The sequence below is a fragment of the Osmerus eperlanus genome, chromosome 1 (assembly GCF_963692335.1).
Source record: "Osmerus eperlanus chromosome 1, fOsmEpe2.1, whole genome shotgun sequence".
Lineage (NCBI taxonomy): Eukaryota > Metazoa > Chordata > Actinopteri > Osmeriformes > Osmeridae > Osmerus > Osmerus eperlanus.
The window spans coordinates 19,932,682-19,959,332 of record NC_085018.1 but is presented as its reverse complement, the minus strand read 5'-3'; the positions used below and the strand labels follow the sequence as shown (position 1 = coordinate 19,959,332).

At 44.4% G+C, this 26,651-nt stretch overlaps 2 protein-coding genes across 2 annotated transcripts; both read right to left on the bottom strand.

The window, feature by feature from the left end:
* Positions 1–262: 262 nt before the first annotated feature.
* On the bottom strand, positions 263–19,379 carry kcnb1 (potassium voltage-gated channel, Shab-related subfamily, member 1). Its single transcript, XM_062468626.1, has 3 exons — positions 19,061–19,379; positions 17,553–18,236; positions 263–3,690 (listed from the first exon to the last, which is right to left on the bottom strand). Exons 2-3 carry the CDS (start codon positions 18,126–18,128, stop codon positions 1,762–1,764), a joined length of 2,505 nt encoding a protein of 834 aa, XP_062324610.1. The 5' UTR covers positions 18,129–18,236; positions 19,061–19,379; the 3' UTR covers positions 263–1,761.
* Positions 19,380–19,609: 230 nt separating this feature from the next.
* Positions 19,610–25,928, bottom strand: ptgis (prostaglandin I2 (prostacyclin) synthase). Its single transcript, XM_062468625.1, has 10 exons — positions 25,765–25,928; positions 24,926–25,049; positions 24,610–24,785; positions 24,143–24,286; positions 23,758–23,882; positions 23,412–23,620; positions 21,269–21,431; positions 20,822–21,003; positions 20,193–20,344; positions 19,610–19,995 (listed from the first exon to the last, which is right to left on the bottom strand). Exons 1-10 carry the CDS (start codon positions 25,830–25,832, stop codon positions 19,839–19,841), a joined length of 1,500 nt encoding a protein of 499 aa, XP_062324609.1. The 5' UTR covers positions 25,833–25,928; the 3' UTR covers positions 19,610–19,838.
* Between the last annotated feature and the right edge of the window lie 723 nt (positions 25,929–26,651).

Here is a 26,651-nt window from a genome sequence, read left to right as displayed (position 1 = left end):
CAATGACCAAGTGCTCAGATGGAAGAAAAGTAAACCTTTGCCCTTTTCCATGAGAAGTCCCATGTTTATAATGCCTTTTTATAAACGTTGTTTGGATGACTCAATATTACAGCTTGTACAATTTCCTTGAAATTCTTGAATGAGACTCTTCATTGCTATGCAGACAGACAGATTGTTTATATTTACTTCATCCCCCTCCCCTGCCCCCCCCCCCTCTCTCTCTCTCTCTCTCTCTCAATCTCTCTCTCTTCATTTTTCTGTCTCTCTCTTTCTTACAAACTCTTTCCCCCATCATGAATGTAATCTCTTTGGCTGACTTAATGCAGTAAGATGAAGCATGAGGATGCATGTATTGCAGCAATATCCTGGACTGTATCTATATGTTAATGTACACACACTTTAAACATTACCACAGTCTTCATAAAGCACAATAAAAATGATTTCAAATCTTAACATTTCTTCCACCTTTCCAAGATGACTTGAAAGCACCAGATTGGTTTAATATTGAATATTTAAGAAGACTAAACTTTTTTTCTCTTTTTAAATGTGTTAAATTATTTGAATCAGTTTGTAATCCGAACTATTGCTACAGTGCTCAGGTATCCTTGTGGAGGGTTTGTGGGGTTTGGAGGCAGCATCTTAATACACCAGTGGCCATCGTATTGAAGACTTGTTCTCCTGAGAACCTGATAGTCACAAACACCAGCATACTTGTGCTACACACCCACAAAGTACATATGTTGGACTTTCCTTTTAAGGAGAGCTCCCCTCACTACGAAGGAGACCTTGAAGGTCGTTTATTCCTGACTTTCATACCTTAGCTCAGACCCTCTGCTCTATGGGGCAAATGATCAAACAGACAATTAAGACAATATTCACAACTGAAATTCAGTACTCTACTCTCACCATGAGATCAACATACTGTATCAGAAACAGGACTCATCATGACAGACTGTGGTTTTCCCTAAGAGGAGCTGGAACCAACAATTGCAACATAACTCTTACAGAAATACTTAAATAAATGGTCATGACACAACAGACTAGCTCATTACAGGTTTCTATACATTACCTTATTTTCTCTATATAAAAATAAATCAATTAGGTAGACAATCTCGTATTTTTACATTACCTTTCAACACAACTACCTTTCCACGCACACACACACAGACAGAGACATACGCTTACGCATGGACACACACACTCACACACAAATTCACACACATATACAAACATCTGCTTGTGACTAAGGCCAGGTCTGGGGGGCACTAGTATAGTAAGTAAGTAGATTCTAGCTGTCAATCTCATCTGTCATTCCTAGACTACAGTGGGAGCCCATTCTCAGTAAGTGGACAGTGGGCAGCTGAGATATACCTGGAGAGGGTGGGTTTGATAACCCTCATGCTCACATTATGAGTCTCAAACCCGACCCCACAGCTTGGCTCCCAGGCCAGGCAGCACTTGCAGCCCTGCACGGATTCCAGTCTCTGGAAGTGCATGTTTCTGGGGTGGGTAAGGGAGCTTAAAGGGAGAGGATGGAGGGCAGTGGTTCCTCTATTGTAGTCTAGGTTCAGAGTATTTGTTAACCACACATTGCCCTAAGCTGGGTGTGTGCAGTGGCCCTCTCTGTAGGTTTGTAAAGTGACTCAGCACAGTCTCTCTTTTGGTCTCTCCTCCTCTCTCCGCATCCCTCTCTCTCTCGTCCACAGAGGCATGTTTCTCTGCTCCAGCTCTCTCTGGGCTGGGCTGGTTGTGCTCTGCTGTTCAGAGGCTCTTGTCTACGGTATTGGAGTGATCCCTATCCCCTTTGGATGGGCGAGGGAGCTCAGAGCCCACATGGTTCTCATGCGATGCCCCTCGCGACCCCTCCAAAGGAAACAGGCAGTTCTGGCCCAGCACCCTCTGGGCAGTCTCCAGGTGGTTGATGCCCTTCTGGTAACCGCTGTTGATGTGGCGTTTAGGGCTGGATCTGGCCAGCAGGCGCTTGGAGGGGCTGGTGTCTGAGAGGTCACGAAGGTGCTCTTCTTCATCAGTGTCGGCATCGATATACTTGCTGATGGAGGAGTCGTGGAAGGTGAACATGGCAGGGCTCAGAGTGCTGCTCTCTGGGGACTTGGGTGGTGTTCTGCTACTGGCTGTGGTGTAGACAGACACCTCGGGGCTCAGCAGGGAGCGGTCGGACAGAGCCGAGCTGTCTGAGAGAAGAGCGCTGGGGGACCGACCTGACTCTCCTCCACCACGATAGTTCCCCTTATAGGAGGAGCCTTTAAGAGGGTAACCAGAGTAGGGGCCGAGCCGTGTGTTCTCTGAGCCTACAGTCTTAGAGAAGGGAGTGACCATGGGCTCATGCTCCAGGGTGGTCTGCAGGCCGGGGTTGGCGCTGACCCGCCCGGAGAGGCCTGTGGCAGGGCTGTGTGAGAAGCGGCTGCTCTCTTGGAGGGTCAGACCAGCCGCAGGGCTGTGGGGGAAGCGTGGGTTTTCCTGGAAGTCTGCGGCACAGCTAATGTAACTGTCAATGCTGGACAGGCTTTTCATGTCCCCAACCCCTTCGCGAGTTCCGAGTATGGGCTCCCCAGTGCCTGGGATAGCCCCTAGCTCTATCTCATCCCTTTGCCTGCCTGCCCTGGAGCCCTTGTCTTTAGCGTTGAGGTTAGGCTGGGACTGGGTCTTGGCCATCTGGTTGTACATTTCCTCCAGCTTCTGTGCATTGAGTCGCTGAGGGCTGGAGGCCCTGGCCTTGCTAGGGGAGCCTGACTCTTGGGGGTTGAAAGAGTGGTTGGAGCTGGTCTCTGAGGCAGCCCTCTTGGGGGTCCACTTCCAGTGGCTAGGAGAGAGGTGATTATCTAGTGGCCTCTCACTCTTCTCCACCACCACATCCATTAACTCTGCACTGCGAGCAAAAGCCTCCTTCATATTCATGGAGACAATGCTGCCATTCCTCTTAGCTCTCTCCAGGGCTTCCCGGCGCTTTACAGCCTTCTCCTGTCTCTTCTGCTCCTTGTAGAACTCAGAGAAGTTGTTGACGATGATGGGGATAGGCAAGGCTATCACCAGAACTCCAGCTATGCAGCACAAACCCCCCACTATCTTCCCTAGCAGGGTTTTGGGATAGATATCCCCATAGCCCACTGTGGTCATAGTAATGGTGGCCCACCAGAAGGACGCCGGGATGCTTTTAAACTTGGTGTCATCCTCGTCCTTCTCAGCAAAGAAGACCAGGCTGGAGAAGATCATGATGCCCATGGCCAGGAAGAGGATGAGCAGGCCCAGCTCGTTGTAGCTCCTCTTGAGGGTGAAGCCCAGAGACTGGAGCCCCGTGGAGTGACGGGCGAGCTTCAGAATACGCAGGATACGCATGATCCGGAAGATCTGGACCACCCTCCGCACGTTCTGGAACTGGAGAACGCTCTTATTGGACTCGGTGAGGAAGATGGTGACGTAGTAGGGGAGGATGGCCAGGAGGTCGATGACATTCAGAGGACCCTTGAAGAACTTCCACTTGCTGGGCGAGGAGAGGAAGCGGAGGAGGTACTCCATGGTGAACCAGGCGATGCAGATGGCCTCCACGTGAGCCAGCTGGGGGTTGTCAGTGGATTGGCCAAATTCGTCTGTGTCCTGCAACTCTGGGAGGGTGTTCAGAGACAAGGCGATGGTGGAGAGAACGATGAAGAGGATAGAGATGATGGCCAAGATCTGTAAAGCGGAAACAAAAAGGCTATCAATGAGAATGCCCCCACCTCCTATACATTTGAACATGTGTACATTTGATTAGAATAGAACTTCCATCCACCATCCAATTTCCTGTGTCAACAAAGAGAATGTCAGAATGCAGTGCAAAAGGTACCCTGTCGGGTTCCATGGGTTCCCATTCAGATTTATATGACATGAGCTGGCTCAAGTCTTTGTGTTTGTTTGGTACAGAGTTATTGCATTGGGACAGGCTAAGAACAATTATTAATTCATAACCCACTTATCTGAATACAATAGCTTCCTCACATGAGTAAGTATTAGAATGAAAGATAATGCTAAGCCAGCAAAACAGCAGAATACGACATTCAGTCCAAACCAAGTATAGCTCAAAGTACTGTATGAATACAATTTATTGGAGTGCCAGCAAAACTGAATTCAAAACAACCTACAAATTCTGTATTCAAATGTAAATATATGCTAATTCTGAACTGGCTATGTATTGTTGGCACCGGTTTAGAGTTGATAAAGTCTTTGACCACATGTTTTGCATTTTCAAGATCATATGGATATGCATGCACTGTCAAATATTTGGGTTTGAAGGTTACAGTAATCTGACCGTGATCCAATAATGTTAGTGATTTAACATGAAGTTGTGCGGTCAGTAAGCCACTCCTAGAGTTTATCATGTGGCTCCAGGTCACCACTCACATGCCTACAATATTGCCTCCACACCACAGCCCTTTATCTTCCACTGAGGAGAGCATCTGAAGGTGGTGCTGGAGTCAGAATGGCATCATCACAGGCCTGAGGGGCACAGATCCCAATGTTTCTCTTTGTCTCCCAAGTGGGCGACAACAACAGAGCTACTCTGTTGTTCTTCAATAGTTCATTATATCTGTTGAAATAAGGTGACATGCTTTGATAGATAACAGATGTCTAATGGTTTTAATGCTTTACATACTTTGCTTTACTATTACTTTGCATAACATGAATACTGACGATGAGTGAGTTTTGTGATTGATATTGTTTTGTTTACCTGTACACTAAGAGACCCCTTATGGAGAGACTCCTTGTGTTGTTAATCGTGTGGTAAACTGGACACAAGGTCATGGGGAAGCCATTGTCTGATCAGCTATCCAAGCTCAGGATTACTACGAGACAACACTCAGCTATTATTATCCTAACCTGTCCTGACTGACTCCCTAAAGGCTTGCCACAGGACTCCAGCCTCACCCTGGGGACGAGGTGTGTGTGTGCATGCCCTGGTAGAAACAGGAAGTAATGACACAGAAGAGAGGAGTTAGCCGTGTGTGTAAATAGAATTAAAATACAGGTGGCTGGGGATTCTTCATGTACGTACACAGTGGTGTTTACAGGACGGACAGCCTGTAATGGCAACAAAACTGCATTCGATTTTCATCCAGTAGAATAGTACTCATATAATTGTACCTTGAGTACTTTTATATTTTGAACTATAACTAATACTTTATAATACTATAAAGTTAAGGATTCAGAAAGGAGTAACTAAAGAACAGATGGTGAGCAATAGGGCTGCTACTATGAATCCCAGTAGACAACTAAAACAGACAGGGGAGCACATGGAATTCGGCCAGACCTCTCCAGGGAAAATGTGAAAGGGATGGCAGCAGAAATAGGGCAGTGGGAGGGGTTGTTAGGATATGACTGACATCATGGGCCTTGACAACGGCCTCATAATTTTGCATACACCCCAGGAGTGAATGTGATGGCCAGAATGGCTACCTTATTCATGACCAATCAGAGTTTGAACATGCTGTTGCCATAGCGTCACGGCAGACGTGAATGACCCTATCTGTTTATCTCGTCTTTCCCTCCATTTTCCCTCAGCAACCTCGTAGGAAATCTGCTGCTTGAATCAGATGCCCCCAGAGCAGGGAGGTGCTTGGACTGGAGACCCGGCAGAGACGCTCAGAAGGGGTGGAATTGTAAGCTGCCTGTGGTGAATGGTGATTTATCATGCTAATCAACGTCGCAGTGATCACAGACAGATTGGCTAGGTACATTTAAGATCAGCTAGACAGCTGTGGTACAGTAATATCCATATTCGGTGTGAGAGGGTGTCCTGGTGAATCAACAGCCTACAGGTTCAAAGGATACAGCAGGATTTATAAACAGATTATCAAGACACAACAAGAATGAAGATAAGGGAGGAACATCACAACAACCAGATACAGAATTGGTACTGTGTGTTTGTGTGTGTATCTAAGAGACCATGCTGCTAGGTAAAATGTCGCTGTGTAGGACAGAAAAGGATCGAGGTAATAGGATTGAGAAGCTATAAAAAGGTTGCTAAGACAGGGAGTTTAATAATGGCCCACTGGTGCTGTATAACATTGTGGTTATGATGTCACGTTCCACCAGGAAGTTCCCTCTGCTCCCTGACTCTGTTACTATGAAGAATCCCCCCTAAACACCTCTTCCTCTCTCTTGCTCTCTCTCCCTCTCTGTTACACACTCCCTCTTTCTATCTTCTCATCGGCTGGTGGAAGGTCGGGCACAAGTTGTTAATATTTCCACTGAATAAAATAGCACTGCTAAGGCCATAAACCAGTGCCATTGATCATATATTGCGCATGTTACTAATATGACCAAGAGAAAACTTCCATATCTCAACTGCACACAAAAAAAAACAGCTCAAAGGCAGGGAGCTGATTGGATTAACCTAGAGAACCACTGACTGTAATGTGTGACATCAAACAGCATTATGAACTGAGGAAGCACTCACTGTGGACTCTGAGGTAACCAAGATTTTTTTTTTAATGGTGGATGCCAAAAGGAAACCCTCATATGATTAAGCGTTTAGGCGTGTGTTGTGTTTGTGTGCATTTGACTGGGTTGTGTGTAGGTGTGAGTGTATAAACTCTATGTTCTCCTGTTAAGGTTGGAGTCTGACATTGACATAGTGATATACAGTATGAGTATGATGTGATAGCCTTATTGATAGATTGTATACAAACACAGAAGAGACAAAGAAATCACATCATTCACTTTTTGTCAGGATGTCGTTTCTATCATTTTTATCATAACACCTAAATGGTTTCTTGGTTAAAATGGTACTGACTTAACAAACTCCATTATGTCAAATGAAGTTATCAAATCAACAAGACAAGATTAGATGGATAGAAAGGAGATCTTATAGAGAGTAAAAGAAGCAGGCCCACAGACACAGAGAGAGTAGGAGTTATCTGCCGGAGGCCCTGATCTGAGGCTGACACACCAGATTGACAGGACCCGCCTCCACGCAGACACAAAACAAACCCGGAGCCCAATCACGTCTGCTGGCACACAGACCCATGTCGGTACACACACACTGTCTAACCTTGAATCACATATAAGGTCGTACCAACCCCCAGTCTGCTATTTAAGAAGATTCCCAAGACACATTTAGTGTGAGAGAGCAAAAAATACACAAAGGGAATGGGATGTCTGCCAAGAAACATTCACTGTGTTTTTGGAGAGCACACGAAGAAAGCAGAGGAGACGACCAGTGACGGCTGACTGTGCCTATTCCTTTCCACACCTAAACAAGTCATCCTAATTTGCTCCAATTTCCTGATTTTAAAAGAAAGACTGTCTTTCACTCTCTTTCTATGGGTATCTCCATAGGAAGGAAGAGATGTAACTAAATAAAAAACACTTTGTCAATATCCTTTCACATTAGAGTGAAATTGTATTAGCATTTAGTTCTTTTTTCAATTTAATGTCTCTTCGTGCACTAGAACTCCTAGCAAGTAGTCTTTTCAATGTTTCTCCCGTGACCTGGTTTTGTTTTTAGCATCGGCCCAACAGGAGCGAGAGTATGATTCATCCTCTGGTCTATGTTGATCTAAGATGAGTTTGTCAGGTTATCAGCTTGTCAGCTTGCATGTTTCACTGCACTCAGCCACCCTAAATTAAAACCTTGAACTCTGAACTTGGGATACAGTAGAGACCTCATAAATGAATCATCGACTACTTTATCAGTCCCTCATAGACATGGGTGAGGTAAACAGGGGTTTGCTTTTGGAACAAAAAGCTACTGAAGTGTGTCTAATTCGGTCCATGTTCAGTCACCCTTGGTGTTCAGTGCTGCTCAGGTGAGAAGTGAACGCCTTGGAAAGTGTGTTGTTGTTCCGGGTGGCTCCCACAGGAACTCCCAGCGCCCCGGTGCTTTGCCCATCCTTTCGTTAGCAGCCTTTCCACTTGAGAACTTGCTGCTCCTGTTCCTGACAATCCTGACACCCTTGAACTCACACCGGAGCTGTGTGTGTGTGTCTGTGTGTGTATCTGGCATGGTCACTAAGTGAGTGAGACCTCCTGACCTCAGGCTATGCCAGTGTTCCATGGGCCCTGGTCCTGACCAGTGGGACATCATGCCACGCTTTCCAAGGCAGGGCTGCCAGACGCAGTCGTCATGACAACCCCCTTGAAGCTCGACAGGAGGTGGCTATGCGGAGCGGCTTGTGAAAAGCAAGTCTGACACTCATTCTTCCTGTCTCCCTTCTCAGTGCTTCTCTGTGCTACCTCGCCGTCCAAGCCCTCTGTCCACCTTACCCCTCTCACATGATGTTCCTCTCCCAACAGAATGTACATCTGTTGTTGTTATAAAATAGATCTCTTATTGTTATGGATGCCATTTACTAAAGCTTAAAGGATTATCCCTGCTGCTGGTCTGAGCAGCTCTGTGTCTGTCTGATATGGATTGCTTTAATGACAGTGATGTTAAACATTGACATAAGTCAGATAAATGATAAATGGTCATTCAGACATCTGATTTTGAAATGGTGCAAGCAGGTGTCAGTGTTCAGCCTCTGGCTGGGGTTGTTCCAAACCTGGAATGTAAATGTCAAACATTAAATAAGATACCATGGATATCCATTTGGATTTGCCACAGTTCCTCTCGAGACTATCAGTGTTTTAAACCACCAGCGTGGAAAGGAGAGCGTCAGATGATGTTGGATAGTTCACTCTTGATTCTCAATGTAGCAGGGCTCTGCCTCCCTGCCTTTCTGAAAGAGATTGGGTTTCCATGGAGACGGGAGGGGACTATCTTCTACATTTCCCACAGCATGAAAGGTTGAAAACACACACCCTCAGATACACACACACACACACACACAGACTCCCTCTTTTACAAATACACAAACTCACACAGAGATTCATAGTCACGCATGTTGTGCACTAAAACATCAAAATAATAATAATCAATGGAACACGCGTTATCAATACATACAGACATGTATGCACAAACAAATACACACACATACACACACAGGCTTATATATACACAACAAACAGCCCCATATCATATCGCCTTGGCACGGCCCCACCTCAAAAACAAACACACAGACCAGCCCATAAACCAAATAGGAGCTGTGACCATGGCGCTGTGCATGCAGCTGTGTCAAATAGCCCCAGAGATGGCAGCTGTGATAATCTGAGTAGCTGTCTTTTCTCTCTATGTCCCTCTCTTTCTTGCTCTCTCTCTCCACATCCCTCCCTCTCGGTGTCTACTGCTCCTTCACCCCCGGCCGAGGCCGTGTGTTAGGGATGTGAGCAGGTGACTGGGCTCTGACGAGGACCATTCATCTAGCTGAATGAATCCCACCTCGGCTCCTCTGTCTCTCAATTATTCATGCATCTCATATGAGGAGGAGAATCCAGACTCAGCATCTATATTTAAACCCTGGCCACGCTTGACAAGTCTTATAAATAGGAGCAGCATAGGGTGTGGTGCTTCTGGTGGAGACTGACCCCCATCTGGAATTGTGCTTTGTCGGTCAAATACTTACAGGACGCCCATCCACTTTACCACACAAGAATGGATGGTCCAGCAGCATTCTGTCTGAAACACAGTGTGTGGACATTCACACTTAACTTGCTTCCTGGTTCTGGCATGACCATTACTCGTCAACAAACTCCAGAGTGCCATTCTGCCCATGCCATCCTGCTACTCACTTACCTACACACTAGAACAGTGTTCTCATTGCACCTGAGGGGAATTGAAAACATCAAACATCTGCATATGCTCAGCACTGAAAGACACGCACGCTAGCACAAACACACACACAAATCTTCAAATAACACCAAACCTAGATGGAAGACAGCTGCAGGTCTTAGCATCACAGAAGTGACAGTTGCTATGGTGACAGTGACAGTAGGCTTTGGCACAGAAAAGAGAGTGTGTGTGTGTATCTGTGTGTCTGTGAGTGTGTGTCTGTGAGTGTGTGTGTTTGTGTGAGGGCGGGGAAGGGAAGGGAATGAACAGGAGGGGGTTCAGAAAAACTAAATCACAACAAACAAAAGATGAGACTAGCAACCTTTGACTGATGAAGATGTGATGGTTACTCACTCGATTCAGCAACAGGAACAAAACACTGCTTAATCACAGAGAACGTGAGCATCCCACTCTCTCTTTCTCTCCTTTTCTCAAACATACTTTTAAAGGTGAGTCGCTCGTTAATGTGAACGTCTGTGAGAGTTGAAAGGACAGCCTAAATAAAAGCTTTGACCTCAAAGCGGTCCAATCTAAAAGTGAGCAGATGCCATCGTTTGAGAACTTAATTCTCAGAAAGATCCAGTATGGGAAAGCCCAGACCCCAAGGCATTCCCTGGAAGTTTCCCTTAATCTCTTTAATAGCGTAGGAAACAGAGAGACAGATTAGCGGGCGAATTCTTGATGTTGTAACATGGACAGACTTTAAGCAGCTGGTAGACTGAGAGGAGTGAACACTTTCACAGTCCGGAACATGCTAGAACTCCAGGGTCTCAGCAGTAACTCCACAGCTTTACACTGGCACTGGTGGTGCATTACCAGTCTAATACAGTCATTACTTTGATAATCAGTGGTTGTCCTATAACCCAGGAGAATGCAGAGAACATGTCTGACCTACACCTGCACCGCAATTACTATACCAATGAATAATGTTCCAATGGCATGTATTTGATAGTGTGTGTGGGTGTGTATGGCAGTTCAAGCATGTGTGTGGCCCAGGGAAAGTGTGCTGCAGACAAGGTGAAAGTCCTCTAGCGCCAACGGTCAAGTGCCCTCTCGGTTTTCCCTCAATCAGGTGTTGACTTGATTAATGTTTCTCCTCCTATTCTATTTTGGTACTCCGGGCCTTCACACTTCCGTCAAGGTCATTCATACACCTAACCAATCCTTACACCGGACAGCAGTCCCCCCAGTGAAGGAGGCTGTGAAACCTGCGGAGAGCAGCTCAACTCCTTGCCTGTGAGGTTTGATTGGTAGCTGGCGCTTGAATCCGTGTGTGTATTCAGTGTTTAGAGTGCTGCTGTCTTGTAGGGCCGCTCATCACCCTCATCAGAGTAATGGGGACATGGCCCTTCTCCTTCTGTAGGGCTGAGGGAGTGGGAGCCCTCAGGGCCAAGCAGCTTGAAACTAGGGCCATATATCCCCCCCCCCCCCTCCATCCATCCATCATATACCACTTCACTGAGAGGAAGTTCCTAAATATGTCGCACACACCACACACACACACCACACGCAAACTCATTATGCCTCATGTGATTTTTTTCATGCGCTACTCTCACCTTATCCACAGATATTCTTGTCAGGGGTTGGGAAGAACCTCACTGGTACATGAAACTTGGTCCATTGTTTACAGTGAGCCGGACTGACTTTGATCAACACTCTTTCTCAGATTAGCCTTCACTGATCTGGGATAACAAGAACATGAGGAGGAAAGTTTCTTTCGAGCATGCTAATTCATACTGGTTCATTTCCACTGAAGATTATTTGCTGGGAGGCGAGAGATACAACTTGAACTCTAAATCACCCTAGGTAAGTCTATCCACGTGTCTGAATTACACTGACTATCAAAAAGTCGTTCAGTAGCTCTAGGTAAAAGCATAACATTTATTCCACATCAGACTATAGACTCGGTAGAGCAGTTAAACTTCTATCAAGTCCTCTTTAGTCACCGTGAAAAGTACTCGATGGAGGAATTGGCCATGGCCAAAAATACATGGAAATTTTCTGTCCCTTTCTCTTTGAATGTGAAAAAAGTGTGACTGACATTTTACACTGGCAAGGAAAATTAAAGAACATGCAATAGCTATTGACACTGACTGGATTTCAAACATAGACAGAACTAATCATGGGATGGAAGCTGTGGAGCTGTCCAGTGCTGAAACAATGCCTGACATTTTACACTGGCAAGGAAAATTAAAGAACATGCAATAGCTATTGACACTGACTGGATTTCAAACATAGACAGAACTAATCATGGGATGGAAGCTGTGGAGCTGTCCAGTGCTGAAACAATGCCTGTGTCCCACAACACATAGGCTTAAAGCAGTGTGGATCATTGTGTGACATCATGCTATTCAATTTTAAATCTAACTAAGAGTATACACTGAATATTGACATTGATCAAACTAAGAAAATACAATGAAAACAACAGTGTTCTGAGGCTGGTCTTGAGTTGTTGCTGTGCATGGATGGTTTGGAAGCTGTAATTCATATTGCAGATGGACTTCACACCTCAAACTGCTAATTCAGCAGTGGCATCACCCTGGAAACAGATGTCAAACTCCATGGCAACTGCACTTACAACATTGGAGATGTACAAAGATGGAGGCAAGTTGAGCTATGGGAAGACTGTGGAACTGCACAGAGGAACTAGAACAGAATGATCTTTTTTCTGACAGTCGATTCATGATCTCTAAATGTGGTTCAAGTCATGACATACATGTATATTCATGGTCATTGTTCAACAACGATGAGTACAGGGATATGAAAGAACTGTTCACACCTGTACTCTGTCTCTATCTCTATAAACCACTGAAAGCATTTGTTCTTTATTACATTTACAGTACATTTGAGTCCTTTATCTATCTCTCGTCTTCTCCTTTCTGTCTTCCTCTCCCTGTAGGTGCATGGTGGTCTGTCGCTCATTGCCCTGCATGAGAATTCCTAGTTGAACAGTGAACAGGTTAAGTGGCTGGGCTTTAGCTGTGCACATCTCCTTTCTCCACCGCCCCCGCCCGATCCCGTCCTCTCCCTTTCACCTCCACCCCTAACCGCCCCCCACCCCACCCCGTAAACACAAAACCAAAGGACCACAACTCTCAACTGTTGATCTCCTCAACCCACCTACACAACAGGAGCTGAATGCATCATTAGGCTGTGGTCGAATGAAAGCCAGGATAAGGGCAATACAGCAGCTGAACTAGAGTCAAGTAATTATCTGTAGAAACCTAGGTTCTTGATGGGGAGTGGTAGGTGTGCTTTGCTAAATTGCTAATGTTTGACTCATGCCCTAATGGAGTGAAGATAGCAAAATAAAGGAGGTGATGAGAAGGGCAATTCTAGTACCATGATAAAGGCAAAGACAATCTGAGGCTAAGAAGGACAGAAAAAAAGAGTAAACTAAAGATTGTAAATAATAATAAAACATTAATAATAAATAAACCCATAATAACAATAAACAAAATACTAATATTGAAATAAGGACAGGAAATATGAGGACATTTATTTTAGAACATTTTGTACTGGAATGCAAATCCTGTAAACCATCCCCATCCTACACTCACAGTCACACACACACCACAAACACACACACACCACAAACACACACACCCCTTGTGGTTTTCAGTGTCATGCAAGGATAATTGAGGATCTTAGCATATGTGTGAAAGACGAGAGCTATTTTTATACTGGGTGATTTAGCACAGTCACAGGAATCCATTAGCTTAAGGGATGTTGTTTCACTATTGTAGTGTGTGTGTATGTGTGTGTGTGTGTGTGTGTGTGCGTGTATGTGTTTGTCTATTTATCTGTCTCTCTGCGTGTTTTGGGGTGAAATAAACATTGAGTAAGCAGGTCAAAGGTCAAATTTTTTATCAATAATTCATCATTAATCGATAACATTTCAGTGCTAGAGTGGCTGATACTCAAGCCTATGTATTGGACCTGGACACAGAAGAGCAGGGTGATATGATGGCCTGAGAGGAAGAGTCTTAAAGGAAGTTCCAGTGTGAACATAAGACCACCAGGAAACCTCAGAGGTCATGTTGCCCTCTTCAGAGATGGGTCTGAGGATCTGATTTCAGGCCTGATTTGAGGGGACATCAGCACTCACCAGGCAGGCCTGTTCATGGCAAAACGCAGTGACAGGCATGTAGAGCCGTTGCCACAAAAGCAATCACTGCACGGGGTACTCAATCTCAGTCCACAAATGATGCAGGGCTATATCTCTGGCGTCTATCTCTATCCCACAAAAGGGCAGAGATAGAGACACAGGCAAACGGCCTGGAAACACCATCAGTTAGGACTTTCCTTTTAGACCCTATCAGACGTAAATTCACTCTCTTCAATAGTCCACCCTTGGTCTGCTGTGTCCCTCAAAAAATAGCAGTCATCGAGTTCTCACTGTTCTATGCTTGAAGGGAACAGAAGTATGTGAAAGGCTGTAATGCAGGACTGTGTGTGTTTGTTTGTGTGTGTGTCATTGAAGGGGAGAGGGGTTGATGTATAGACCGAAATGAAAGGCTGCTTCCTACTGTACGAACGTGTTTTTTCCTTGGAGTCTTAAACACTTATAACACTGGGATACTGAAGAGAGTCACACAAGTTGAGGTTGATCCCCTATCAAAGGGACTACTCATCCCAATAAAACTCATCACCTGCTTGACAGATTATAAATGATCACATATTTGATTGCTTCTAATTTGCCAGCTGTCAAGAGACAATCTGTCGACTCATGGTTGGTGTCAGTCCAGGCCCTGTGTTGGACTGACTTATGAGTGGGAATGAAGACAAACAGCTTTAATTTGTCATCTAAAGTACGACATAAGAAAGGCATAATTGGAATTTGTTGCCTGCCCACTGACGCACAATGCCTGTTGACAGCACTGTAATTTGCAATTCCCGATGTTTAGATGCAGAAAGGACAGAATGACAGTGCCACTTTCATTCTGCCTAGGTTTGTTTATTTGTTCTGTTAATTGCTCTGAGCCAATTTTATCCTTTACCTACTTAGACCTTGTTTCACTCAGTACATTTCACAGATTTCCTTTATTAATTATTTATCTCCCCTTTATTTAGTTTAATCACAAATAAAACAGGTTCAGGGGTATTAACTGGATGACATTGCCATTATCAATCAGACTGAGCACTGAGCACAATCAGTGGCTCAACCCTCCCCTCTCTGGATGCACACTAATATAAATAAATCACCTCCAGTTACGTAGAGCAGTCAAGCCACAAGTCACATCACAGCAGGTCAGTCTACTGTTGTCTACAAGCAGTCTACACATGTCTGTAGTAAGTCTGTATCACATTCTTTGAAGATTAGGGTCCATCAACAATAACAGAAACAACATGGAGTTTTGTAATCCAAGACCACAGCTTTCCTGCTGTACAATTTTCCTGTGATCCGGGCCTAGAGGTACGGTTCTGTTAATGTGAGGCTTGTCTGGGTTCTGGGCAGACAGTGATACACTGATATGCCAGCGGTCAGACACAATCTCATTGTGCAGCAAGGCCATAGACCCAAATCTGATTTGAGGCCGAGGCAGACAGTACTATGGCTGAGAGAGAATGTGAACTGGAGAGGAGCTTCAAATTGGGCCTGGAGTCTTATGAAGTATAATTAATGTGACATTTCCCTGACATTTAGTTGAAGGTGTAGTGGAGGAGCCGGAGGAACGAGAAGAAGGATAGGGTGGAGGTAGATATAACATGGGGAGAGAAACAGAAAGCAAGCACACAGTAATGTACCATGTGTTGTACTTACAGGGAATGCCTGTTCAATTGTCTGGCATTATGATAGAAAAGTGGTCATATACCATATGTAGATATTTATTTGTACAGCCACAGGCATGGGTTTAGGAAGCACACACTCATGCACACACACACACACACACAAAATGATATTCCTGTTGCCTGGAGACGGGTTTTCCTGTGCTTGTCATCACCAGTGACCATCTGTTTCTAGGCTGTTGCATGTCCAATCCCACCACTGGCCAGGGAGGGGAGGAGCACAGCTGAACACAAACACTTAACACAGCAGAGCCTCAGCACCATCTAAACCTGTGGTTCAGACTGGACCAGAGACTGGACCACTCAACTGCACTGCAGTTTATCACAGTACTTGGAAAAAACCTTGGACAACGCTCTATCAAAGCTTTTAGTAGTTCGGTTTGTGGTTTTACAGTGCATTGCCCTTTTAAGCTAATTAGTAATTGATAAATGCTACCACTTATTGTGTGGACGCTGCTCTTTTCCCTGGCACACAGGCTTGCCAGAGTAGTCTCGTAATGATACTACTAAAGAGGTGACAGGAAATCACAGTGTTAATGTTTAACTGATGGGAAGAATTGCAGGCATTAAAACAAGAGGAGTTCACTCAGAAACAACCTACTGTATTGCACATTGATGATTATCTATATTTACATATGGAATTGTAATATGATGTCACTGAAGATTTCCCCCCAGCCTAATCTGTATAGCGTCTTGTTAATCGAGGCTGATTTGTATGGTAGTCTATTGCGAACAGTCATCCCAGTGCTACAGCACTACAGAATTATCCTAACCACAAACATGATCAGCATTGATTTAGCATCTTCTTCATGCCTTTGATGCTTCTCTGACCGACTCACTGAACTCCCCCCAGCCTGTTAGTGATGTAGTGGGCTGGCCGCTTCCACATGAAGCCTGTGTTCACTGTGAAGCATCATCTGACATGAACTAACCACTCGTAGCTTTCATACCATTTCCAGTGTAAGCTGAGTACCTCCCAAAACAAGGCAGTGTGTTCCATTTAAAACGTAATTAGCAGTGTTGGAGGGAGACAGCATTCTCTTTGATCCCCCCAGTCCAGCTCAGAGAGAATGATCAAAGCAGGCTTGTGTCTCTCTGAGGGAGAGAAACGCTGCTCCTGCACTTCTACTTTACTATGCCCACTGTACTTTATTATTCTCTGCTCTGTTCTATTCAATAGTGTTCCATTCATATCTGATATATTCTTCTCTGCTCTATTCTACACTCTATGCTGCTCTCTACTTTATTTTTCTCTGCTGTGCTCTACTTTGTTATATTCTACTTGCTCTGCTTTGCTGTACTCTACTCTGCTGTGCTCTACTCTATTCTGTTGTATTCTACTCTGTTCTGATTCGCTGTACTCTACTTTACTATAGTCTGCTGTAGCCTATTAAACTAACAAGTCCCTTCTCCAGGTCCTGCTAAGCCTCTGTATACAGAGGCAAGCTTACTGTATTGAACGTCCAACTGTAATCTCTACTGTATTGATAAAAGGCTGACCCTCAGATCGTCTGCTTTACACCTGATCGCACGAGGCAGCGGGTTTCACGAATATATGGCTCTATCAGGGTGGCTGTGTTTGTTAATTGCAAGAGACCAGGGGGGTTCAGTTTAGACAAGACTTTAATGTCAAAGCCACTCTGCTTGTGATTGTTAATCCACATGATGAATCAATAATGCCAGTATGTGGTCATCTACCCTCATTAATGAAACCAAAGAGTTTTATCTCTCTTGCCTGCTCTCCCACAATACATGGGGAACCAAAGAAAGACAGTGTGAAAAATAGAGGAGACTAATATGGTAGCCTACTTGAATTGAAAGTCACTATAGACATGGAGTAAAACTTGTTTAACTACATGCTCTTGTGGTTCATCCCTTTTGGCACTTATTTTGGTTGTTCACAATATGTGCTTCATGTTTTGGCTACCCGCAATGTTTTTGGGGCTATCTTGTTGTTATCAGTGACCTATGCACTTTGTAAAGCTCTCTCTTGGAAGTCGCTTTGGATAAAAGCGTCTGCTAAATGAATACATGTAAATGTAATACTAAGAATATTTACCTTGGCTGCAACAGAGGAACTGGGCTTTTCAAGAAGGTCCCAAAGTTTTTTCCGTTTCTCAGCACAACAAGTGGTATCGAAGTCTTCACCCTCTCTGTCTTTCATGTTGTCAGCCTCTCGTTTGAGCTCCTCGTTCATCTGTTCCTTCTTTTGATGGTATCTGGCCTGGCAGCAGGACTCCAGGTAGATCTCGTCGATGCCCCAGTAGTCCAGTTCTTGGCTGAAGGACAAGGCACACATCTCTTCCATCATGTGTAACTTCCCCGTGCGGTAGAAGTTCAGAATGGATGTGAAAGCCCCGGGGTGTCGGTCAAAGAAGTACTCATTTTCGTCCAAGTTGTAATCATCGCATATCTCCATTAACGAGTCGTGGGTGTTGCAATCCCGTAATTTCCCTAAACGGGTTCGCGGTAACCTATCCAACGTTCGCCACAGAACCTCGTGTGGAAGCCCCCCTACATTCAGTCTTACCCGACGGTAGCATGACTTGCTCCGGATGATGTCCACCGGCTCAGGTGGAAGCGACGAAGTCGATCTGGAACCTGCTTTGTTCAGCTCCGCTGAGGATTTCTCCATATTTTCAAGTGATGGGTGTACCAAAAGTTAACTGGTCCAACAGGCAAACTCCGAGGATCAGTTAGCCTATAGTAGAAATTAGTTATAGTGTTTTCCCCATTCTTTAGTCTAGGGAACAGAGAGGAGAGGATGTCAACAACAGACGCGTAACGGAGCATACAGCCCAGTGACCTACAGTCAGAACATTTCTGAAACCATGCCATACAGCTAATCTTCTAATCAGAGGAGAGAATGGATAATTGTATCTGGTCTAAGACCGAGGGTGCTATCCTCGCTCCCGCTCAATAGTGGGTGGGGACGCGCAGACAGGAGAAAGTAAAAGCGGCACCAAGTGAGCGCTGTCCACTGTAATGGTGCTGAAACAACATCCAGCGCTGTTCATTCGCTCTACCATAGAACACCCTTCTGAAAAAGGGGATTTTTTTAAAAGACTAGTCTGTATCAAAGCCAGCATGAAGCTTGTAAGAAGTCTAACTATCACCGAATTTAGAAAATCTGTGCCTGGCTATCATTGCATACATAACATCGTTCAAAGAAGTCAATTGTCTAATACAAGCCTTATTCAACAATCACTGTAGCCTACCGAATTGCCGAAAATACCATTCAGTACGCTTGCTCTGTATCTAAAAACCGTGGATTGGTCCATCCTAAAACCGGTGGCCAAATGCGCATTATGGAGAAATGTAGTTATTTTCCATACGGGTAATATATGTATTTCCCATGTAGTTCAATTAGGCTACATTGTTGCGAGAAACAATTAATCATTTTGTTATTTTTCATGTCGCACATCGAGAGGTTTCGCAAATCAGTATCTAGTGACCGGCTAGACTAACGCCACATTGGCTTATATAAATATAAACATTAACAATTGCATTTGCATGGTCAATTTTCCTTTAGACGATCGTCAGACACGGAAAACCGTTTACACGCACCTTAACTTTGTACAGTTCATCCGACGGCAGCGGCAGGCAAGAAAACGGTAAGAGAGAAGAAGGTGGAACCTTAGCCTATTGGTTCATTACTGCCGGGGTCTCATCAATTATTTTTCAAACGATGCCTCCTTGGCACTCTCCTCCGCCTCGGACATGGTTAGGCTGGGATGCTAAACTGCGTCCAATGTCCGCATGTACCATATACTGTACTGTAACCCGCCTGATTCGGGGACAGATCAACAAGTAGCCTATATGTTGAAAATTGCTACGGTTCTCTACCTCTCCATCTGCTGCGTAAAGGGACGACGCGACTACGCTCTCTCTCCCTCTCGCTGCATAAGGTAGATCCGCGGCAGCACCCGGCTTTAAATCGCCTAGTGTTTAACCCTTACAATATGAAGGCTGTGAGCTACACCACACTGTTCAAAGCAAAAATTACAGTTTGACAGACCGTTGCTTTTAAATTTAAAATCATAACTAGGTCAGTTTACAAAGGTAACGAAAAAACTGTTTTAGTTGGTGGTCTTCGATTAAACTCGAGAACTCGAAAACATTCGAATTATTTATTAAGGTATACAATCCGACATTAAAAAATAAAAAGCTACAGGACAACACTAGCATAAAACATTTGATGAATAGAAAAAATACATCTGTTTCATATTAAACACACCAGAATAAATTATATATACAGTATTTACAGTATAATTAGGGAAAGTTGAGCAGATGTAGTAGTAGTAAAAATAATAGTTTGGTGCAGGGTGCAGTTAAAATGTGGTGGTCATGTCTCAGTTATATTCTTGATTCTGTAGTGAATTTGCAGGTCTCCATCAGGCTGAAGCATCCCAAAACCATAGCGACTGGGGTTGATGGGTGGAACACGATCAGTTGGGTCACACAGCTTCAGGTCCAGACGTGTAAGCACCATAAACACAAACCTGGGGTCACAGACACATCATCTAAACTCAACAGTCTTTGATCTGACTGATAGCTTATATCACTTGGGGATTGAGCATTCACATGACGTCAGTGTGCCCTGGTGGTCATGATGTGATTGGATATCATATCGAGGTCATTAGACATGTATAAAAGTGCAGGGCTGATTTGCATAAGTGTAGGGTGCCAAAGTACTCACTGTTTGATGCCACTGACAGCGAAATGTTTCCCAACGCAGACATTTCCCCCTGCTCCCCAGGGCATGGTGTAATACTTCATCCTCTTTCCTCCCTTAAAGAATTTCCTCTTCTCTGTCATGTCTGCATTAAGGAAGCGATCATATTGGAATTTCTGCAAAGCAGAAATAAAAACGCATGTTAGTATAATTAGACTATGCTACTGTGTGGCACATAGAATCATGGTCCATAGAATGTGTCTGTGTGCATTCAGGACTGAGACCTGCCATTTTGCTCTGCCAGTCCTGACCTCTGACCCAGAGAGAGTCCCTGTAGGATCAACCCCCTTCTCTTCAGCACACTCGCCAAGCTTCTTGTGTTTGTTTTAATTAAGGCTTTTTACCAGCTAATCACTTGGGATCTCCAGCCTTTTAACCTTTCCAGCTCGTAATCTGTTTAAACACAGCACCAACCGACTACAGGACAATACTTGTTTTGGTTGCACGACTCAAGGGAAAAACCCAGGTCAAATCTGTTCTCCCCAAGTCAATAGAGAAATATATTTATCTAGAAAGTGAGTGTTGAAAGAGAGCCTTGTCATTCTATTGGCCAGTTCTCTGAATGTATGTCTGTATGTCCGTCTGTCCTGTACCTGAGGGTCCTGGTGTATCTGGGAGTCCATCTGGGGACTGAGAAAAGGGAAGAGACACACCCTGTCTCCCTTTCTGAGATGGTACTCCTGCCCACTCGCCAGATGGAGGTTCTTGTCCTTCACCACCTCTCTGGTGATGAGAGCAGCAGCTGTGAGGCGCAGGGTCTCACTCAGAACACTGTCTGTGGAGCACAGGGCAAGACCAAAGGATGTTAGTGTGAGATTATAACGCTGCAGCAGTGAGTGTAACTCCATTATGCATTTCAAAGATTTACCTCCTTCCTCAACCAAAGAATTTCCTTTATTTATCAGACCTATCCCATTATTCTTTCTAGTCATCCCCCACAGTTCAGAAGGGTTTTTTCCCCTCAGTGTCAGTAGCTAGGCCAAGCGTTGAGGTGGAAGACACAAAGTAAATAATTGAGAGGAATGCTTGGGGCTCCCTACCAAACACAGGTGTATGGTGTCTTTCCAGTGTTTCCAACAGGTGGTGCTGTGGGAACCCCTCCTGCAGAGGCAGTCCTCTGATCTCCTCCCTCACAGCTCGCATGGCCTCAGGGTGAGTAAGCAGGAAGCCGAGAAGCCAGAAGGCAGCGGGTCCTGCATTACCCTGGAATGAAACAACAAAGAACTGAACCAACCATTCAAACACACAAAGAACTTAATACGGTGTGCAAACGTGACTCAATATCAACCTATAATAATCCCACTCCTAAGAAAAGGAAAAGATTCGACTTTCTTCTCTCTTTCTTTCATGAGATCTTGGTGTTTTACGAGGTCTTGGCTGGGTGTGATCTGAGAAGTAATCAGTGGAGCTGTCAGGCCTCTATAGACACAGCGTCAGGACTCTACAGACACTAACGTCAGCCTCTATAGACACTACCGTCAGCCTCTATAGCCACTACTGTCAGCCTCTATAGACACTACCATCAGCCTCTATAGACACTACCGTCAGCCTCTATAGACACTACCATCAGCCTCTATAGACACTACCACCAGGCTTTCAGAGTGAGCTGTCTGCACCTGTCAGAAAGTAATTGACGTGAGACGAGGGGGCTTCTATGCTCACCTCAGCACAGCTCAGGTCAAGCCTTCGCTAACAGGGTAAACGCCATATGGAAAGATCACATGTCATGCGAGTCTGGCTAACCTGTCAAATAACAGATCTATCCAGCACAATAACGCACTTGCTCACGCATGTCCCCATACACATACAGACGGAAGGTTTACTCTCTTTGGCTGTTTTCTTCCCCTGTGTTAGCAACAGGGGTGGAGGAAGGGAGTGGGCTACACGTGTTTGTGTGAAGCCAGGACAGTGAGTCAGACTTAATGAGTTTGACAGCCACTCCCTGTGATACATCATGGACATGGGCACATTGGATGATGGACAGTCCAGCAGTCCCACAGACAGACCAGCCCAGGGACCTCTCATACAAAAACCAAACAAAAAAAACAAAAACAAAAACCATCAGAAAAACACCAAAAGTGACTAAGAACATTGTGCCTAACTCCAACACCCCAACTCTTTGTTTGGATTATGTCAGAAGCATGCTGTCTGTGTGATGGTGTGTGATCAGCATTGCACTCAAAAGGCAAAAGATCCAGCTAAGACAACATCATTAGCATGGCAGTGATGAAATACTGGCCTTTCAGTTTGTAATGGAAAATGATTGTTAAGCTAGTTGCCTGAATGTAGGATCAGAGATCGCAGGGGCCTCACTGAGAGTAATTCCTTGTGACTTGCCACTATAAACAGAGCATATCCACTCTGACACTCCTTCTCCACAGCCTCGTCTCTCAGACATGCAGTGCTGCTGTCCTTCCTAGCCTAGACTCCTTCCTAGCCCAGACACACAGAGTGTGTTCTGAAGTCCCAGCAGATGTGATTAGGGGAAGAGCAATGATGCTTGGGTCTTCTCTAATCAAGCTGGCAGGAGAGGGAGGGCCCCAGGGGGAGACCCCAGCCGCTCAGCCCTTCCCTGGTCTCAGTAGGTGTGAGCAGCTGAACAGGCAGGGCCTTTAGCATGGGCAGCTGCAGCCTGCAGGCGTGTATCGTAAACTCTTTGGATTGTAGTGAAGACTTGTGTCTATCAGTACAACGACTCCCTCACCTGGTCACATGGTGCAACATCAACAAACTAAAGTTGGCAGACTAGTATAAAGAAGCTATGAGAAAGCTCTCACTGTTATTTTATATGAAATCTATGATGTAAAAATGTTCATAGATTTTGTATTTATTTTTATTTTTGTGCATTATACATCAAAGGAGTTGGTGAAAAAGCACATTATTTAATAAATGCAGAACAGGTTTGCTTTTAGATAACCTGCTTTTATTTACAGGAGTGCTGGAACTCACATTCTGTTCTGTATGATTCATAGTGTTCACAAGAAGTTGCGTCACAAGTACTAAAATAGGAGTTCCGCATCTCTGGGAAAGAAGAATACGGTGAACCTACCACAGGACACTGGGAGCGTTCAAGCATACCACAAGGGCGTGTCTGAAGACTTTTTTTTCTCAAAGTGTATGAACCTCTTGGTTTTCTTGCGAGCGTGTGTGCGTGTGTGTGGCTTGTGTCTAGTGAACGCTCACCTGGGTGGCCCACAGCTGCAGCAGCAGGGCTCGCTTCTGCATTTCAGCACCCACCCCGTCCTCCTTTAGATACTGCAGATAGTTCTGCTGCCAGGAGAGGCCGTCTGGGCCCTCTGCTGTCCCGAGTCGCGTCCCCAGCTCAGGTCCCCAGGTGGGGCTCAGAAGCTCCCACAGACGCTCTCTACACGAGACGGCTGTCTTCCTGTCCCCTGAGACAAATGCAACATGGATACATTTAGAAATTACACACAAAGACAGAGATACACACTAAGGGATGGTATTTATATACTATGATAAGTCATAATACTTCATCTAAATACAACAGGTGTCTGTCCTACTATTTTACCTTGATTGAGTGTTGAGCGTGCCAATCTTGTGAGAAAATCGTCAAACTTGCGAAACTCTTTGTAGACAGTGGTTACATCTGTAATGTTGTTGTTTTCTGAACCAAACAATGTGAGATATCCAGCCCTAAAGACAAAATACTATAAATTATACTGTATAGAAACAGACTCCAGCTTCAGCTACTGTAGTTCTTAAGTCCCATTCCAACTTGTAATGTGACACAATGTGTCACATTACAAGTTCCTCTTGAGTAGGAATGTAGAAAGCTACAGGGTTATTTCATTGTAGGGTACAGGACTCCAAGCCTACTGTGAATGAAGGACTGACTACACTATGGGTGTTTTTCTGGTTCTAAACGTGGTGGTTTTTTGTTTGTCTTGCCTTACCTGAAGAGCAGGCTGTAGCACAGGTTGAAGAGGCCATCCTGCCTCCAGTCTGAAGGGCCATCCCTCTTGTGGTCTGTCAGCAGGGCCTGCATGTGACTGTGCATTGAGCTGCTCAGGCGGGTGAGGCTCACACCCTGAAATTGCCTGGGAGCAACAAAGAGAACTATTATTATGTATTTAAGTTGGCATAGCATTAGAATTACATCTTCCAAAAGAGGTTAGGGTTAGACTCTGTTGGAAAAGTACATGCATTGGACAACTGCCTTCAAGAAAGAGTAAGCAGTAACCCCTAGCTTAAGGGCAATTAGCCTTTAGTAAGATATAGTACAATACATTTTCCACGCATGTCTGGACACATTTGGACCAAGAAAATCGTGGTATACTGTAGTACTAAGGTATAGTCCTCCTGCAGTATGACCAAACCAAAGGCAGATTGTACATGTGTATTAGAAGTCCATCCAACATACTGTTTCATCCAGACCCTCTCTGTGTCTGTGTTGTGAGTGGGCAGCTTCAGGCTGAAGATCCGTTCCATAAGCAAGTGTTTGTAGCCAGTGAAGTCCAGACAGGACCTGTCATTCAGGATGGCATCGTAGGAGTTGGGATCCAGCAGGACGGTCACATAACGACCAGCAACACGAACCTGGAGACCATTTAAGATTTCAGAGAGTTTCACCACTGTTGCCAACGGATTTTTATGATAACACTACAATGTGCTGTGTGATAAAACAGGAATTGAGAGTTAACTAAAGAAGGCTGAGACTATGATTATTGAGTTCTTACTGTAAAAATGTCTCCATGCTTCTGTTTCATCCTAGTCAGGAACCTGGCAGCATCTTTTCCAAACTCAAGGGCATGTCCAAGCCAAGGAATGAACCCTTTGTCTAAAGGTGGCTCATTTTTCTGTCTGTCAAACACAGGTACATGAATGCCAACTACAAACCTAAAAACTTGAACGTCAACATAACACTATCTTATTTGATATTTTACATTGCATGAGCGAAGCTAGTTCAGGCATGGCACTCGGGCAGCGCGCCTCATATCACCCATCGTGTTCTCAGCCCATAGGCTTAGCTCGTGTAGCCTATTGTATAGAGTAGTATTGTTTAGAATTATTTAGACTGTTGTACATTTTTATATTTAAGATTCTTATATGTTTATCGTATTAACTGTGGTAGGAATTCCTGCCAAAGTAAATTCATTGTTTGTGCAAACTTACTTGGTGAATAAAGCCTATTCTGATTTTGACATAGGCCTAAGCTCGTATTCAGTTGTCAACATCTCATCTGATTTACATATTATGCCCTAAAGCTTTTCAACTCGTTCAGCAGTACAGTCTGACGGGTTCATGATTCACGGAATACACGGATGTTATGGGAATACTATTTTGTTACACAGTATTTTGAACCGGCATAACTATTGATTAAATAATTACGTAAATATAAACGGATTTGTTAAAAGAAAGCAAACGCATACGAATGAATAACAACTCGGATATCAAATATCTCGATTGATAGGTCTGGTTTTAGTCAATATCTTTCGTCGGCATGTAGCCTACAACATATTATAAGGACATAAATAAACAAATACTTTGTTCAACAAATAGAAAACATTTAGCCTACCTCCAGCGTGAGGACAAAAACAAAAGTGCAACAAGAGCACTGAGCAGCAAAACTATTGTCCAAGACATCTTTCCGTATCCGTAGGCTACAAGAGTGCCACTAGGCTGCAATGTCCTCACCACTTCACCACTGCTATTTATGCAGTGTCACAAAGCGATAGTGATGATATCTAACTCAGAAATTCACCATGGCCGGGCGTGGTTGGTGACAGGTGCGTGTCATCTCATGAGTATCATTCGTTCATAGCTGTATCTAAACCGAAAATGTGCATCGTACGTGTGTGTGTTTGTGTGTGCGTGTGAAGTGGAGTTCTGTCAAAGAAGAGGGACAGAGAGAAATATGTTGTCCCTGCGTTGTAAGAGCATTCCAGAGTGTAATGCCATTTTAAGGGAGTCATTTGCCAAATATTTCAGGTTCAGACATGAACAACTAGTTCTCAGACTTCGTTTCCAGGCTTCTCTTTACCTTAATTGTTGTACTATTTCCAGTCTGACAAGTCTGACAGTCATGTGTTGTGGTTATTATGGTAACAGTAACAGTCATGCTGGTAGAAACTAGCAAGTGTTCCTGTTTTTTTTTTTTTTTTTGTCTATGTCACATTTAGTAATACTTTGGTTGCCCAATTCAGCCGAACGATTCACAAGTGCTTTAAAACATTTCTACCAGCAGAGGGCAAAAAGAACATACAGTCTTGAGGACACAACTAATGTAGCCTATAGCATAGCATCCAATTTCAGCAGTTCATTTTAAGACCATCTTCAAAGTCAAATCATGCAGCACTAATGCACAGGGAAAGACATTTAACATTTTAGTAAGTTGACTTAAGTGTCTTCCCTAAGCGGAAGATGCATATTATTATATAATGGATAATAGGCCTACTTTTCTTT

What these genes read in the sequence shown, in the direction of transcription:
- kcnb1 (XM_062468626.1), bottom strand. Translation starts at nt 18,128, where the DNA reads ATGGAGAAATCCTCAGCGGAGCTGAACAAAGCAGGTTCCAGATCGACT. An exon ending in GTTCCTCTGTTGCAGCCAAG is followed by an intron (nt 3,691 to 17,552) that starts GTAAATATTCTT and finishes TCCGCTTTACAG; the next exon opens with ATCTTGGCCATCATCTCTAT.
- ptgis (XM_062468625.1), bottom strand. Translation starts at nt 25,832, where the DNA reads ATGTCTTGGACAATAGTTTTGCTGCTCAGTGCTCTTGTTGCACTTTTG. An exon ending in TGCAGCTGTGGGCCACCCAG is followed by an intron (nt 21,432 to 23,411) that starts GTGAGCGTTCAC and finishes GTTTCATTCCAG; the next exon opens with GGTAATGCAGGACCCGCTGC. An exon ending in AGATACACCAGGACCCTCAG is followed by an intron (nt 20,345 to 20,821) that starts GTACAGGACAGA and finishes TCTGCTTTGCAG; the next exon opens with AAATTCCAATATGATCGCTT.